Here is a 14,780-nt window from a genome sequence, read left to right on the forward strand (position 1 = left end):
CTGTAAGAAATTATCAGGAAACATTTTCTGATAAAAGGAATCTTCAAGTCTCCCCAAAATAACAGCCAGATAGAAATAACAAGGGAGAGTCTAACTTTGAAAATGATTAGTGGCTTTCCCATTTTCCTAATGGGCATGTAATCCTGAGTATTGTGCATTCCTTCATGTTGCACCTGTAAGATATTGCATATCAGATAAGTGCTTTCCTGAACTTTGCTATCCTTTCCTTTTTCACAGGCTTCTTTGGCATAGCAGAAGAAAACCTGGCTTTAAAAGAGGTGTTCAGACAGAAAGCAGCGATGTTCCAGGAGGATTTCTGAGTCAAACAGAAGAGCAACTGGCTCCTCAAAGTGCATATTTCATAGATCCCTAAAACATGCTGCTGCACAGTTGGAGCAGGTGAGTGGGTAGCCGTTGAGAGCACTCGACATTCTCATGTCCCAGCCGTCCCTATCAGAAGCGTTTGAAGAGCTTTTCTGTGTAGTGGGCTGGACTAGGGCTTGCAGATAAAATGTTTCAAGGGCTGTGAGCCCTACAATAACAACAACAGCCTTGAGGTCAGCAGACCTGTACCTCCAGGGACGAGTGCTGAGAAACCAGTGCCGATTTGCCCAGCTAAGGCAGCTTTGACTGTGTTTCCAGGATCTGGGCGATAAGTCTTTTTTCCATGCCTTGCAAGCTGCCAGTTGTCATTTTCTGCCAGGAGAGCAGCCCAAGCAGTGTACAAGGGACTGATTCCCTCCCCTTTGTAATGTATTTTACAATTCAGAGAAACTTTTGTAACACAAGAAAGTGTTTTTACATATTAGAGGTTCTAAATTGTTAGAACAGTTGGAAAATCCTAATTGTCTTTAGCAGACAAGAAAAAAACAGCACAGAAAACATTTTGGACTGCAGCATTAACAAAACTGGGAGCTGAAGATCAGTTTCCAAGACCAAAAACATATTCAGGGAGTCCTGTTGTACTTGCAAGTTTAACACAAATACTCGAGCCTTCAACGAGTCATTTGCACGTACCTGCAAAACTTGTTGCTCTGGGTTGCAGAGCTTAAGCTCTGAAAACTGTCTAGAGGTGCAATGTCCAGGTCAGTCACGTCTAGATTTACCCCAGGATGTTTCTGGGGCTCCACATGCACAAGGGAGGGGAAAACCTACCTGGGATTGCTTCAGCAGCCTGAATTAGGGATGACGAAAGAGGGCTTGGCTGAGCGCAGTGTGACTTTATGACTACTGGCTTAATTTTCCTGACACTTTAGGGGTAGCTACGTGGTGATTTAGCTCCAGTTAATTAGAGAGCTAAAGGCTGCTTCAGTTTGTTACCCAAGAGCTCAGAGGAAGTTTTCAGGCTGCCAGGCATCGTGCATAAAGGTGGAGGAGCTGGAGGGGCTCCAGGGGATGGTGCCAGAGGGCTCTGGTCGTGCAGGGGTTGCCCTGGATCACGTGGCCCTTTCCAAGGCCTCATGCAGCAATCTCTGATTTGCACCTTGTGGACAGAATTTCAGTTTATTGTGGTATTGCTTGAAGAGCTCTCTTTTAGGGACAGCTGAGTATTTTGCAGATGTCTGTGTGCTTTTTTAATGGGTAAATATCACTCACGTTTCATCAATGAATAACTGAGGCATAAGGAAGTTAAGGGACCTGACAAAGGTGATAGCAAGTCAAATTGTTTGGAATTTTGTAGCTCTGAAATATCATCTTTCTAAAACAGGAAACCCTCTCAGGAGTAGTAGGTTTTCATTAAAACAACAGTTCAAACCTGTCGATCTTGATATATCACGAAAAAGAGGAATGTAGAAAATGTGAGAGTTAGCTTAGTCTCTCTTAAACTAAACCACCAGGTTCACGTTCCTATGGAGAAACAAATACCTTGCAGGCATCGTGGTGTCTTTGATTTATTTTTGGAAGCTGAAAGCTCCCCCTTTTTGTGTCTGAGCTAAGAAAAAAACCCAAGGATTTTGTGGGCCAACAAAAGGTTTCTGGAGGAAAAAACCTCCAATCCCACTTCTCAAGAGTTTATGACATGAGCAGTTAAGCTAATGAAATGCAATTTAGCCTCCCCTATATTTCAAAATTGGATTAAAGTTCATCAGTCGTTGAGGGAAAATGTTACCCAATAGAGTAACTGTATGACTCTCAAATTAGTGTCAGGCCTTCGCAGCTGTGGGTGCAGACCCTGGTTTCAGTCACCTGAATAAATCGGGGTAACCAATGTGCACGGAGCACAGGAGGGGGTGAGATGCATTGCTGCTGCTCAGCCTTTGCAGTTAGGTGGAAGCCCACCAGTATGTGATGACTGGGTACGCTGACAGGCTTGTCGTTCGTAATCTGGTCCTCACTCTTTTTACTTTTCTTTGGTGAGATAAGTCATCCAAACCCTAAGAAAAGGTTTTGGTTTGCTGTTACGTGTGCTCTCCTTGCAAAGCAAGAGTGGGTTTTTCCTCCTGCAGTAGCAGTGCGCTGCTGCACGTACACAAGCAACGCAGCTCCAAGCGTGCTACCAACTCAGCTGTAAAAAACCCGTGTAGTACCGCATCTGTGTGAATCTGCCTTTCAAAACAGGATCCGCAGATGTGATTAATTACCAGCCTGCCGAGGAGACGCTTTGCTCCCGTGAGCTGTTTCGGAGGGCCATGCGGCGGTGTCCGGCTGCCATCTGCCGTCCGGCACCCGGTGGGGGCCATGGCGGGGCAGGGCCCGCGACGCATCCCCCAAGCCACCCCGGCCCGACGACAGGGCTGCTCAAGTGGCAACCTCTGGTCTACGTCCAAGCTGTGAGCAAATCCTGCCCAGACTCACCAGGGCCCCCTGCCACGGTATCTCCCGCATTCCTGCGGCAGATCTGGTATTTCTTATTGTTCTCCCCGTCTCTGGGGGAGCAGCTGCAGCTGCCTGGCTGGCCTGCCGGGGCAGGAGCTGGCAGAGTCCTGTGCTGCGGGTCCCAGAACTAGCCGGGGGCTTTGGAAAAACTGTGTTAGTCTTCTCACCCTGCTTCGGCATGTAGGGAGTCGGGGCTGATCAGGAGGGGCGAGACAAAAATGAGAAAAGAACAGGAAACTGGAAGAGCAGCAAGTGGTCAGGCAGCACCACTCGCCTGGCGGTGGTGCGGGCTCGGTGCACCCTGCCCTGGGCCCAGCACTTGCCCAGGAGCTTTCTGCTAAAATAGCTGCCCCAGTCTGCAGCATCAGAGCACATCTGATTTGCTGGGTGGTAAATGCCTGCTAACTGGTATGCTGTCAGCTGGGTTGCGGGGACTCCAGTAGGAGTGACTGGTCAGAGGAGGGTGAGGAGGGGAAGCAGAGGCAGAGCAGGCTTCAAAGCTGTGCAGGACCAGTTCGCGCTCTGCAGAGACAGCAGAAACGCTGGGGAGCGGCCCGGCCCAGTGAGGGTTTTTGGCACCCAGTGTGGTTTTCTTTTCGCCTTTGCCTTTGGTGAGCTGTTCTGCCAAGCTGGTTCTCGTACCGCGCCCCATGCTTGCACCCAGCCCTTGGCTGCCCATCCCTTGGAAGTATGATTTCAAGGACTATATGCTCTGGATTTTCTCCTGCTGGCGGGGAGGATTTGCTGGCCGGAGGAGGGCTGAGAGTAGTTGTGGGTTTGGCTCTTGCCATCTGTAATGGTGACAGTGAAGAGAGCATGCGGGAGCATGGGCAGGCAAGTTTCTTTTGCAAGCAGGGCCACGTATGGCTATGCTGCGAGACCAGGCTTGGGGTGATGGTTGTTTCTGGCCAACTTTCTCCCCAGGATGCTCCGTGGACCAGCAGCGACCCCCTTGGGCATCACGCAGCCCTCACAGGCAGGCAATGGCCACGCTAAAGCAAAATAGCAAACGCAGAAGCAGCCACCTCCATCCCCACAGGGAGCAGTGTCACACCACTCAGCTTTTTGGGGGGGACCTGTGTGTGAGCAGGCTGTACCCCCCTCTCCCATCGTTTCCCACCTTCTGTCTGGGAAAAAGCAGCCCAAGGCCAAGACAGTCTTTCTGGCAGGGGGGAAAGCCCAGCTGCAAAATGGGGCAAGCTTGGAAAGAGCAAAACAGCCCAATGCATCGCAGGCAAAAGAAACGTGTGGGAAAACACAACCTCAGGCTGCTCCAAATGCAAAATTTTGGTCCCAGCTATGCCGTGAGAGGGACTTTCTAAAGGTGTCTAAGCAGAGTCTGATCTTAAATAGGTTTTTAAGTGGTTTTTTCCTTTTTTAGTCAGCACCAAGGAACCAACGCCCCAGAGGACCTGCACTTCCCCAGCACTTGCACACTGTGTCTGGGCTGAGCTGCACAAGCCTCTTCGGAGTAGAAGAGAAATCCCCATGCTCTGGTAGGCATTGAAACTGCTAACAAATGTCAACACCGAGGAATGCCGGGCTGCTTTTGAAACTCTCTCATGTCAATGCTTGAGTTTTTAATGCCGTCTCAGATTCTAATGTGTTCAAATTAGACTTGTTGGCCAAGTTAGGTGAAAGGATATGGGCACCTTGTGCAACTGTGAGGGAGAGCAGCCAACGTAGGCCTGCGCGAATCATGCCCAAACATCCTCACAGACACCCTGGTAGGTTCCCCGTGGTGAAATCTGTATGGCCTCAGCAAATCGCTGTCGTGTGCTCAGAAAACAGGTGACAACAGGAATAACGGCAGGTGAGCATTTGCACGAAGGCATTATTAGGTCCAGATCCTGTAAAAGCCGTGTGTGTGCTGTAGCCATGGCAAGTAGCTCTATTAATTAGCAATGGTATTAATAACAGTGTATAAAGCTGGTTCTAGAGCAAGCTCCTTTGATAGGCAGAAGAGTGATGTGAGCAATGAGCACACTGACTAAGGCAGAAAGGGTTAGGTTTTTTGAGCTTCTTTTATTTATTAAGGAATTTAAAGTAATGGCCATTGGGGAACAGTATGTGCAGTTGTTCTGGGGTTTGTGATTTTTTTGTTTTTTTGGTTTTTATCAACATTCTGCCCAGTCTGTCATGGGCTTTCCTCTGACCAGCTGCTCATATCCTTTTACATTACCTCTGTCAATTAGGCTACAATATCAGAAAGAAGGGGGGAGAGGGGCTCTTGCCAGGTGATCTTTCTGGGATTGTGCTAAAAACTGCCTCATTAAGGCTTTTCAGGATGTTTTTATCTTTTGTTTTGTATCATACTCTTCCAATTTTAATTTCTTTTGGAGGTGAGAAGCAGCTACCTTTTTCCAAATCTTTTTTCATCTTAAGTGTTAAAACAACCACTGGCCTTTCCATTTTTTGAAGGATGTGTACTTTTGACATACCCAGAAAGCCAGTTCATAAAACGGTGCTTTTCTGCACTTTCACTTCCCTGGCATTTCCAAGTGGTTGAAGTTCACAGTGAGACTCAATGTATGAAAGTCACGATAGTCTCTAAATTCACGGAGTGTCACAAACTTCCTCTTTCTGTTTTATTTTGGAACTCATGGCCACATTAGCAGTAACAGGAGTCCTCAAGACATGATGTCTGTATGGGGCGGGCAGCCCTGAAGTGTTTCAAACCACAGGCTGGTCCCTCCCCCCCATGCCACCCCCATTTGCGACTTGAAGGGATGAGTCTGGGTCCTGCTCCCAAAAGGGGAGCACGTGTGAGCCTGGGACATTGCACATCCTTCTCTCAGCCCCGCTCTCACAGCCTCGGGGCTTTTTATCCTGCAAGTCGGTGAGGTGAGCACCGTTCAGTAGGACGAGGGAGAACGCGGTGGGGGTGAAGGATAAAGGAGGCGCGTACATGAGGCACCTGGGAAAACACTATTTACAAGCAAGTAACCTTCCTGACACGTTTTTTTTTTCCTTGTCCTGCTTTACTCCCATTAGGAAAGCTGTACGGCAGCCCGAGCTTTGTGCTGCAGCTGGGATCTTGCTTGATGATGTATCTGACTGTATACGTTGTCCTTCCATGGTGCAGTGGGGTTTTTTTGGAAAATATGCCTGAATTAGCTTCAAGGCTCTGAGCATAAATTTATCCTAGGCCAGTGGTAACGCTCGTATTGTAAAATCCTTTTTCCTAGGCTCACGGGACATCTCTGGGATCGGGTATACTGAGCTGAGATAACAGAAGAACCGAATTGGCTCATGAATTCAAGAACAACAACGTGCTACGACGACAGCAGCGAGGTAATTGTAATACAGCAGGAGACCCGGTTCATGTAACATTTTTCCAGCCTTTGTACGTCATTGTACTTCTCTCTTGCAAACGGCTGCTGCAGTTGCCGAAGGGGAACGAAGCTGAAGGGTGCTTTTCATCATCGCGGCACACGTTCACAGGGTGCGTAAAACCCCCCGCTACTGCAATCTGGGGAAGCTGGGGCGCTGAAGGGCTGAGCCACCACCAGATGGCAGCTGGAGTCCAAATATGAGGCCGGCCCCAGGGCCCCGGCTGTTGTCCCTGCCCGCGGCTCTGCCGGCGGGCGCTGCCGGGGCCGGGCGGGCGGGCGGGCGGCCGGGCGCCCGCCGTGCCGCGGAGAGGTAAAAACACCAAACTGGAGAGCGCCGCAATTATCAAATAACCAGCACAGCGCGGGCAGGCCTGGAAAGTTCCCAATTGATGAGTGCGGGAACTAAAATCTTGCTAGTGTTGCAGGAGATTTTCATTCTGTTAGAGATGGCAACGTTATGGCACATTATAATTCCTCTCTTCTGTGCCCTTTACTTTACGAACAAATAATTATCTCTCTCCCTGAAGCAGCTAGGAGACCTTATGGATATCCCCTTGCCTGGCCATGCACCGGTTTGCTCAAAAATTGTTTTCTTAACTGCTTCACATCTTCAAGATAAAAATCAGAGCAGTTATTTTCAGTTCACGTGTACTGAAATGGATGGTGTGGCTCCTGTTCCAGAAGGCCTGCGTGACTGAACAGTTGCTTCTTTTGGGGTTGAGCGCCCCCCCGCCCCAGGATACAGATATTATCCTAACATGCCGTTGCTTTCCCATCTATCTAGGCTTTGCTTTTGTGACTGTTCATGAAGGACAGTTAAACAGAAGTAATACGAGTTGCTGGAAACCAGCCTGTTACAGTTCGGGAATGTGTGAAGAAGTATGCAAGTCTCATAAATCAGCTCCATAAAATGGTCACAGGGCAAAAAAAAAAAACAAAAACCACCCCATCCTGTTTTAGGAGAAAACAGCGCGGTACTGTGCTATTGATTTGCAGGACTGTTCCACCATCTGCAGCAGGTAAACATGAATCTGGGAGCCAAACCGAGCGGACTAAGTCCTCCAGTGCATCTACTGAGGGGTCAAGAACAGCAGACACAGCTTTCCACTGGCCTCTGTGCAGGTAAGCCTGGCCTGTATGTAAGACACTAGGATGGTGAAGGCCTCTCAGGGCGGACCAGAGCCCTCCGTAGCATGGCATTTCATTGAGGATATCCTCACCGTTAGCAGTCTCGGTGGTGTCTTGGAATAAGTGCGCTGTAACCCAGGGCTCAGCGGAAATGATACCGCGCCGGGGCTGCAGTTTTCCATGCTGCACTGTTTCATCAGATGTGGTGACACTGACTCACAGCGCTACTCTCTCTTTGAATGCTGTGTTTAGTGTAGCTTTGATGGACTTAGTCTAAAGTGGTATTTTTGCTCAAAATGCAATTGGTTAATTTTTAAAACAAACCACCTCTTCCCCCACTTTTACCATGCAACGCTTCACACAAAGCTTTCTTAATTTGTCAGAGCAAGCAGGGACAAAGCTAAAAGGAGACTTGTCTCATTTCCTCTTCTAATAGTGACTAAGAAATAACTCGACACAGACGTATGCAGACGACATTTTAATGCCGGGCTGTTCCGCCTGCAGAGGCACATGTCTGTATGTGCCAAGGTACCCTCACTCTGCGGCCGCGTTCCCCCGATAGCTTGCCTGTAAGAGCAGGTCTGCCCTTGTCCCAGGCTAGCACTCTAAGTGTCGATGCGTTACGGTAGGTGCAACTGTTGTACCAATCCCTTTCCCATCTGGCATGCTTTGTGTTTCAGGGAACAGCCAAACCGCACCCTCAAAATACTGAGCAACGCTGCCTACAATAGCTCAGCATCATTATACTGTATCAAGGTGTCCTGAACATAAGCATTTAAGAGAAGTAGTACTGTTAAGACAAATTGTATTGTCTGTGTGACCGCTGCCTTTATTATGGCTTTAATCCAAATCCCATTGGATCAGACCATTAAGAGTCTATTTTTTCCTTCAAAGTAATATTTCCACACAACAGTTACTGGATTTGAACTCCAGCAACCCAAAAGAAACCCATGCAAAAAGACATCACTTAATTCAGAAATGTAAATGACTTTGTATTACTTTATTAAATAGCCAGTTCTAAAGAACAGTAAAAAATATGAAAACATGCATCATTTGGTGTTCTTAAAAAAACATTTGTCCAAAATAGACTGTTAGAAAAATTAAACAAGTTTAGCCCCAGTATACCCTTCTGCTCTCCACATAACAGATGTTTGGTAGTTATAAATACTGTTCCAGCTCCTTTAGCAAAGTTTAACAATGTGTACATTAGTATTTCTATTACAGTTTTTTTTTTCACATTTCTTCTGTAAACATAATCAATTTAAAAAATGCCTTGTTAGCAAGCTTGAGGAACTACTGCTTTCCTGTACAGTAAATACAAATAGGAAGATCCTGGATTTTCCTGCCATCCGAATCAGCACTCCATTTACTGAAACATTAAAGATTTCAATTAGTATAAAAATATAACCAGAGAATAAATGTCTAAGAAGATTCAGTATTTGAGTGAGTCTTAGTTAGCAGGCAGATCAAATGCTATTGACTTCCCTATCTGCAGATCACTTCGGTACAGCTTCAGCTCTTCCGAGATCCAAAGATCACAGTGCTGTACACAAATGCACTGGTTATCCATCTGAAACATTCACTTCTTATGTACTACAAATAATTTAACATTTAGCTGAACTAAAAAGCAGGTGCTGAGATGGATGTCCATGTTCGGTGTACGTACAAAGGTCAAAGCTGACTAACGAGCCACCCCGATGGGCACCTGCTCTTCGGGAGGGGGGACTTAGTTCTCAAAATGTCTGTACTGTTCAGCAAGAATACTCTTTTACTTAGCGGCAGACTGACTTCTTGTCTGGTGTGGGGGATCTACGAAGCAAAATCAGAGACTTGTTCCCTTTCCTTACAGAAACAGAAAAGACTGGCTTTGTCCCTGGAGAGAATTTTGAGGCAGAGCAGTAGGCTCTTTGGGAAGCCTTATTACCTGAAATGCTGAAATTATTTTACTAACAGGAATTAATTTTTTTCTAAAGCAGTATTGCTACACATTTATCATTTTTATCTAAAATAAAAATGTCAAATTTTGTTTTCCTCTTGCTTTTTTTTTTAATCTGGCTGCCAATTAAGAATAAGACAAAAGCGCTGCATCTACAATGGTGGTACGTTATAATCAGATTTCTTGCACAAACACAGCCTTGCTGCAGAGGATATTTGGCCTGTATGTGCCACCATCTTCCATTCACCTGCTCCAGAAACCTGTAAGTCAAAACTGCATCTTTTAAACTATGAAGAGAACTCTCAAGGTTTTTTTAGCACTTCTCAGGTATGAGATAGTACAAGAACAATCTTGCATGACTACTTTTTCCAAATGTTTTACAGGAGCATTTTGTACATGCCTATTTCTGTTTTTTTTTTTGTTTGGATTCCTGTAAACAGAGGAAAACAGGACACAAAATCCGACCAGCCAGCAGTACCCAGCAATGCCAGTCTACCTTCGCTAAGGAAGAATGTATCTGAGCACTAAGCACTGTGCAAAGAGCAGCAGACGGACAGAGCAAAAATAAAAGGAGACTCAGTGGAAGGGAAGGTAACGCTCTATCTCAGAGTTGGACAGAACCTCCAGGACTGATTTATCCAGGGTTTAAATTATACTAACTGAACCAATGAAACAACCGCTTCCCTCACGTTTTGGAATGAAAGTGATGCTGCTTGATGGGTTAGATGCTGTCAGATTGTTACAGGCTAGTATAGAAACAACTGTCACAAGCTACATTTAAATAAAAATCTTCAGTTGAAAAGTTTTGTATAAAAGAACAGAATTTCTGGAAACGTGAGGGAGAACAGCAAGTACTGTCAGACACCACGTATTGTAATTACTGAGCTCTGAGTAGACACTCCTATGTGGTAAACAGTATTTTCTCTGTAGAAAGGCCCAACCTGCTGAGCAAACTAAGGTCTTTATAAGCAAGAAGCTGCTCTGTGCAAAGCAGAATGAACAAAGGTGGGCTTCTATTCAGGAACGATACATCAGCTACCGTTGTTACTCAGAAGTGGCTTTCTTCCCTTTCCAGCTCTTTTGTCTTTGCTCGAGTTCAGCTTCAGTGAAGGCGGCCGGGCCCCAGTTTGTGATTAAGTGAGGATTCTTGGAGCCTGGAAGACAGAGCGCAGCACTTGAAACAGGCGTTTCTGACAGGGACATCGCTCACCCACCGTCAGTGGGACAGGCCAAGCGTCACCACAGGATGCTTTGGTAAGCGCCGTCTCTTCTATGACTCGAAACCCTCTCAAAGGTGACCTGACGACCCGCCTAACCAAGGAGCGAGGAATGCCTGGGACACCGTTAGTGAAGGTGCTTAGTGTGAGAAGCTGGCCACTGCTGCAATCTTTTCCATCCTTATCTCCCAACTCCCCCACCCCAAATAATTGTATCTTAGTAAAACCTCTCTTCTTCTTGCCTTTAGAGATGCCCTTGAAGGAAAGCGATCTCTCCAACACTGCATTACAAAGCCACTTTCCTCTGGGCTGGCACACTATTAAGCTAAGAAATTAAACTTTCCCCCAAAATCAAATATTTTACTTCACTTCGTGTTTTTGGCAATTAGCATTTATGCTAACTGCACTAAACACCCAAACCATGCAATGTTCAGGTTGATCCTTGCTTTGTTTTAAATAAACAAACAGAAAAATAATAACAATAAAAAAATCAATTGCTATAGTAGGGGGCCAGTAGAGGTAAAAAGTTACCATCAGCAGTTCTCACAAATGGGATATTTATAGGCTGCCATGAAACCAATAAGCTACAGGAGAAGGCAGACTTCACTAAATTGCTAGGCGATCTAAGTATATGAGCAGAATGAATACATATTTTTTGTAACTTTTCTGTTGATAACTTACCTGGCTCTATTAGTCGAATTAATCCTTCGTGATGAGCTACTTTATCTTTCCAACTCTTGGTGTTATTAGCTGCCATTTCCAACTTCTTCTTAACCTCCTGAAATAAGATACAGCCCGCTTGAAAACAAGAACCACTTTACTCTGTTTATATAAAAAGAAAAAACATCTTTTTAAATCTAATGACAGAACCACACTAATTCAGCCAGCACTCCATTTAGTGTAGACAGGAGAAATTAATTTCTAACCATCCTAAGTAATTTAATTGTCCCTAGCTGTATAAAAGTTGTCAAACCAGAATCCAAAAATAACTAGGTTTTATAAGAATTCTGTAGCTGCGTAAGTAGGACTAGTCTTCATGAAGATTGAAAGCTTAAACTGTAGTTTCAAAACAGAAAGACGCATTTTTCTGTTCCAAACTAAGACCAGCTAGTGGGTCTCTCTCACTATCAGAAAACAGAAAATGTAAGCTGGGAAAAGGACCACTGCTGTTACACCCAAGCAAGAAAGAGAGATTCTTCAGTCTAAACTGGTCTTTTGGTCAATTCCAAACCGAAGGCCAGAATGTTTAATTATTTCTAAAATACTGAGTCAACTCTCGCAGTGACCTACTCCATCATTTGTTTCGTGGATTTTTTTGTTTGGTTGGTTTTTTGTTTGGGGTTTTTTGTCTATTGTATTCATCAATTCCTTTGGACTAGTAAATGATGTTTCATACCCAAAAAGCCTGAGATGTCATTAAAAAAAGTAGTCAAGTATTAGCCAAAAGCAATCTAACGATGGTGTTAGATATAACACCAACGCAGTAAGTTGTAAGGTGGCCAGAATGACCCCAGCCGGGCCCTTGCTTGCAGTCACTGCAGCATTTGTATTCCGTGCCAGTCGAGGCAGCTCACTAGCTTGTCCTTCACAGAGCTAACCTCAATGGCACAGAGACAGCATAAACACACTCCCTAGTTAAAGAGAAATCCAGTCGTGTTTTGTTTCCTGACCTAAATACACGCAGGATCAACACCTCCCTAGCCCTAGAAAGTACGCAGCACTTCAGACTCCGTACTCGCTGGATTCTCACTCTTATTTCTTCCATGAATACGGCTACTGGCCTTCACCAAAAACACTCAGCGGAGCAGAGAACAGGCCTGGCATTTGGGATGCAAGGCACTGCTACACACTGAGAATCTGAGCTAATTCCTAGCTCTCCTTGACATCAGTCGAGTGCTTAAATACCTTTTTGAGGAGCAAAGGCCTACAGTAGCACAGCATTGATTTTTTTATCTGTAGAAGACAATATTGCCCCATGACATCATCAAAACATTGCAAGAATAGCTAATTCAAAAGCATAAGGCCTTTAGGTATGACAGCAATGGGACTGTGTAAAAAGTTAGTCTACAGTAGAAGACAAATGTATACAGAGTATTTCAGGATATGACGGAGCTGGCTTGCATGCGAATTGGGACAAAAGAATAAAGGTGGTGGTGTGTCTGAAACATGTCCTCTTCTCAAAATAGATCTACTGGTCTAGGCCAAAAAAACCCAACACAAAACTATCCTACCTGTTGTTATAATTTTTGTGCCATACTAATCCTTAAAGCAGCATGATATTGATGAACTTCAAATTCAGTTAAACTACTGAATACCTGGCTAAGTATGAGAGGCTGATGAACAGAACAGCTCACCTCGTATTGCTCGAGGGCCTCCTTCCTTTCCAGTTCAAGTTGTTCCAGTTGCTGCATAGCAACCTGAAGAGCCCGTTCCTTGATCATTCTCTGGTTTTCTAGCTCTTGCTTCTCTGCTTCTGTCATCTGAATGGTCTGTTGCTGCTGCAAGTGCCATTTTTCCAGTTCAGCTCTCTTTGCTGACTCCTCTTCCAGTAATCTGCAATAGGGATTGCAATGTTAACTGCACTTTAAAGTCAGCTGTACCCATTATGTAGCATATATGTAGGGAAGCCAAACTAATTATTTTCTTTCCTTTTTTATTTTTTTTTTTTTAAAAAAAAAAAAAAGCAAGCTTGGGAAGCAGGGAAAAAGTTATTGCTTGTTGGCTTGTCTTCATGCCAGCAGTGCAAGCAGTCTGACTGCTACAAAGGGCTATTCAGAAAATTTAGTCAATAATGCAAATACACAACACTGAAAACCACAGAAGAAGCAAGCATGCATAATTTATCTTAATTGTCTTAGGAGGACTGAATATATGAAGAAACAAACCACACTAAACAAAGCCCATGTGAGTAAGAGGAGAGTTAACCCTTTATCAATTACCTATGGAAAAAATACAGCAGCAAGTCATGTTTACAGTTACTGCTTTATAAAATACACAGTTGAAAAGCCTGCACAGAGTGATCTCAGTTTTTCAAGTGTTGACATGCACAACACCTGATGGAAAATAAGTGTGCCTGCTTTTCTGAAATTGCTGAGCGCTCCCACTGCTAAGGGCTAATCAAACATTTTAAAAAATCATAACTACCAGCTTTAGCCTTCATAGCTTGGGGGGGGGGGAATCTATCCTGTGTTTGGACTTCAAGCTAGTCTCCCTTTCCAGCAGCGTGTCCAAGACGCAAACAATCTTTATAGTATGGCACAGTTACTTATTGCGGGAGGGAGTGGGGAATTGAAATAAATTTCTACTATGTCAAAGACATACCTGGCTTGAAGTTTCCTTACAGTCTCTTCATCTTGACGTGCCTGTTTCTCATCCTCCAAAGCTTCCTGTAGCTGTTTATACATTTCTTCCAGTTCACGTACTCTCTGTAAATACTGTTCCAGTTCAGATGATTTCTGAGCAACCTGCTCTTCCATTTTTTGTCTCACCTAGCAGCATAAATTGAGGACACACATGAGCTACCATTCACCTCAGGTTTCAAATTTTTAAAAGAATTGCCAGGTCTCCCTCAGATAATGTTTTCAGAGACAAACCTTCTGCTGCCTGCAGAGCAAAACTGATAAAATTGAGTCTAGATTTGTAAATGTGTAACTAAGAGCATTTAAAAAAATAAATAATAATACATGTTACTTACATTGCCCTGCTTCACGCAGCACAGGATTTTTACAGATGTTTAAACCTAACTTCAATCAGTTTGATCTTGTCACTTAGTTTACAGATACACACTAAACTGAAGGAAGAGAAAGCTTGTAGAGTGCCCAGACACAAAGGTCAGGCTGGTTTAATGACACTGTTTCCACTCCTTTCCTCAGGCAAGCCCTCCCTGGGCAGCAGTATTTCACACACACATCTCTGAAGGATGGCACTGCGACAGCACAGGATGGATAAAGGGCTGGAAATCGGCTAAGGAGGTTGGCTTTGCTAAGAGAAGTGCAACTGTTACAAAAAACAAGGGTAAGGAATAGAGGCAGGTGAGGGGATGCTGCATATCCACAGTCACCCAGTCTCTGATCCTCATCACCCCATTCACTGATCAGAGCGGGAAAGCAGGGGGGCCCAGCGGCACTGGAGCTGTCCTCCCGCTCAGCCCGTCGCTGTGCTGGGGACAACAGCAGTCAGCTGGCTTTGGACTGAGCCAGGATAAAGCACCAAACCCTCCGCAATTAGCCACACAGAACACATGCTTCACAGAAGGTAAGCACAGCACCCGAAGTCAGCGAAAAAGGCTTGCTGTCAAGTGTGGCAGGATGGCATGTCCTGCTCCACTGGTCTGCCGTCCGCTTTCCC

At 45.2% G+C, this 14,780-nt stretch overlaps 1 protein-coding gene and 1 long non-coding RNA gene across 3 annotated transcripts in view; one reads left to right on the forward strand and one right to left on the reverse strand.

Annotated features, from left to right (window-relative positions):
* The first annotated feature begins 287 nt into the window (after positions 1-287).
* LOC148057069 (uncharacterized) lies at positions 288-6,213 on the forward strand. Its single transcript, XR_015701858.1, has 3 exons — positions 288-399; positions 4,199-4,313; positions 6,006-6,213. It is a non-coding gene; the product is annotated as an uncharacterized LOC148057069 (long non-coding RNA).
* A 2,046-nt stretch (positions 6,214-8,259) lies between these two features.
* Positions 8,260-14,780, reverse strand: part of SWAP70 (switching B cell complex subunit SWAP70) — a 47,102-nt gene continuing 40,581 nt past the window's right edge. For both annotated transcript variants that reach the window (XM_087745454.1, XM_009461456.2), the window contains exons 9-12: positions 13,755-13,921; positions 12,788-12,986; positions 11,115-11,211; positions 8,260-10,370 (exon numbers count right to left, since the gene is read on the reverse strand). In XM_087745454.1, the coding sequence (XP_087601580.1) occupies positions 10,261-10,370; positions 11,115-11,211; positions 12,788-12,986; positions 13,755-13,921 (573 nt within the window). In that variant the 3' untranslated portion in view covers positions 8,260-10,260. The remainder of the gene's footprint in view (positions 10,371-11,114; positions 11,212-12,787; positions 12,987-13,754; positions 13,922-14,780) is intronic.

This window comes from Nipponia nippon, unplaced genomic scaffold (genome assembly GCF_047370975.1).
Source record: "Nipponia nippon isolate SJK-2023a ecotype South Korea unplaced genomic scaffold, ASM4737097v1 scaffold_10, whole genome shotgun sequence".
NCBI classification, from domain to species: Eukaryota; Metazoa; Chordata; class Aves; order Pelecaniformes; family Threskiornithidae; genus Nipponia; species Nipponia nippon.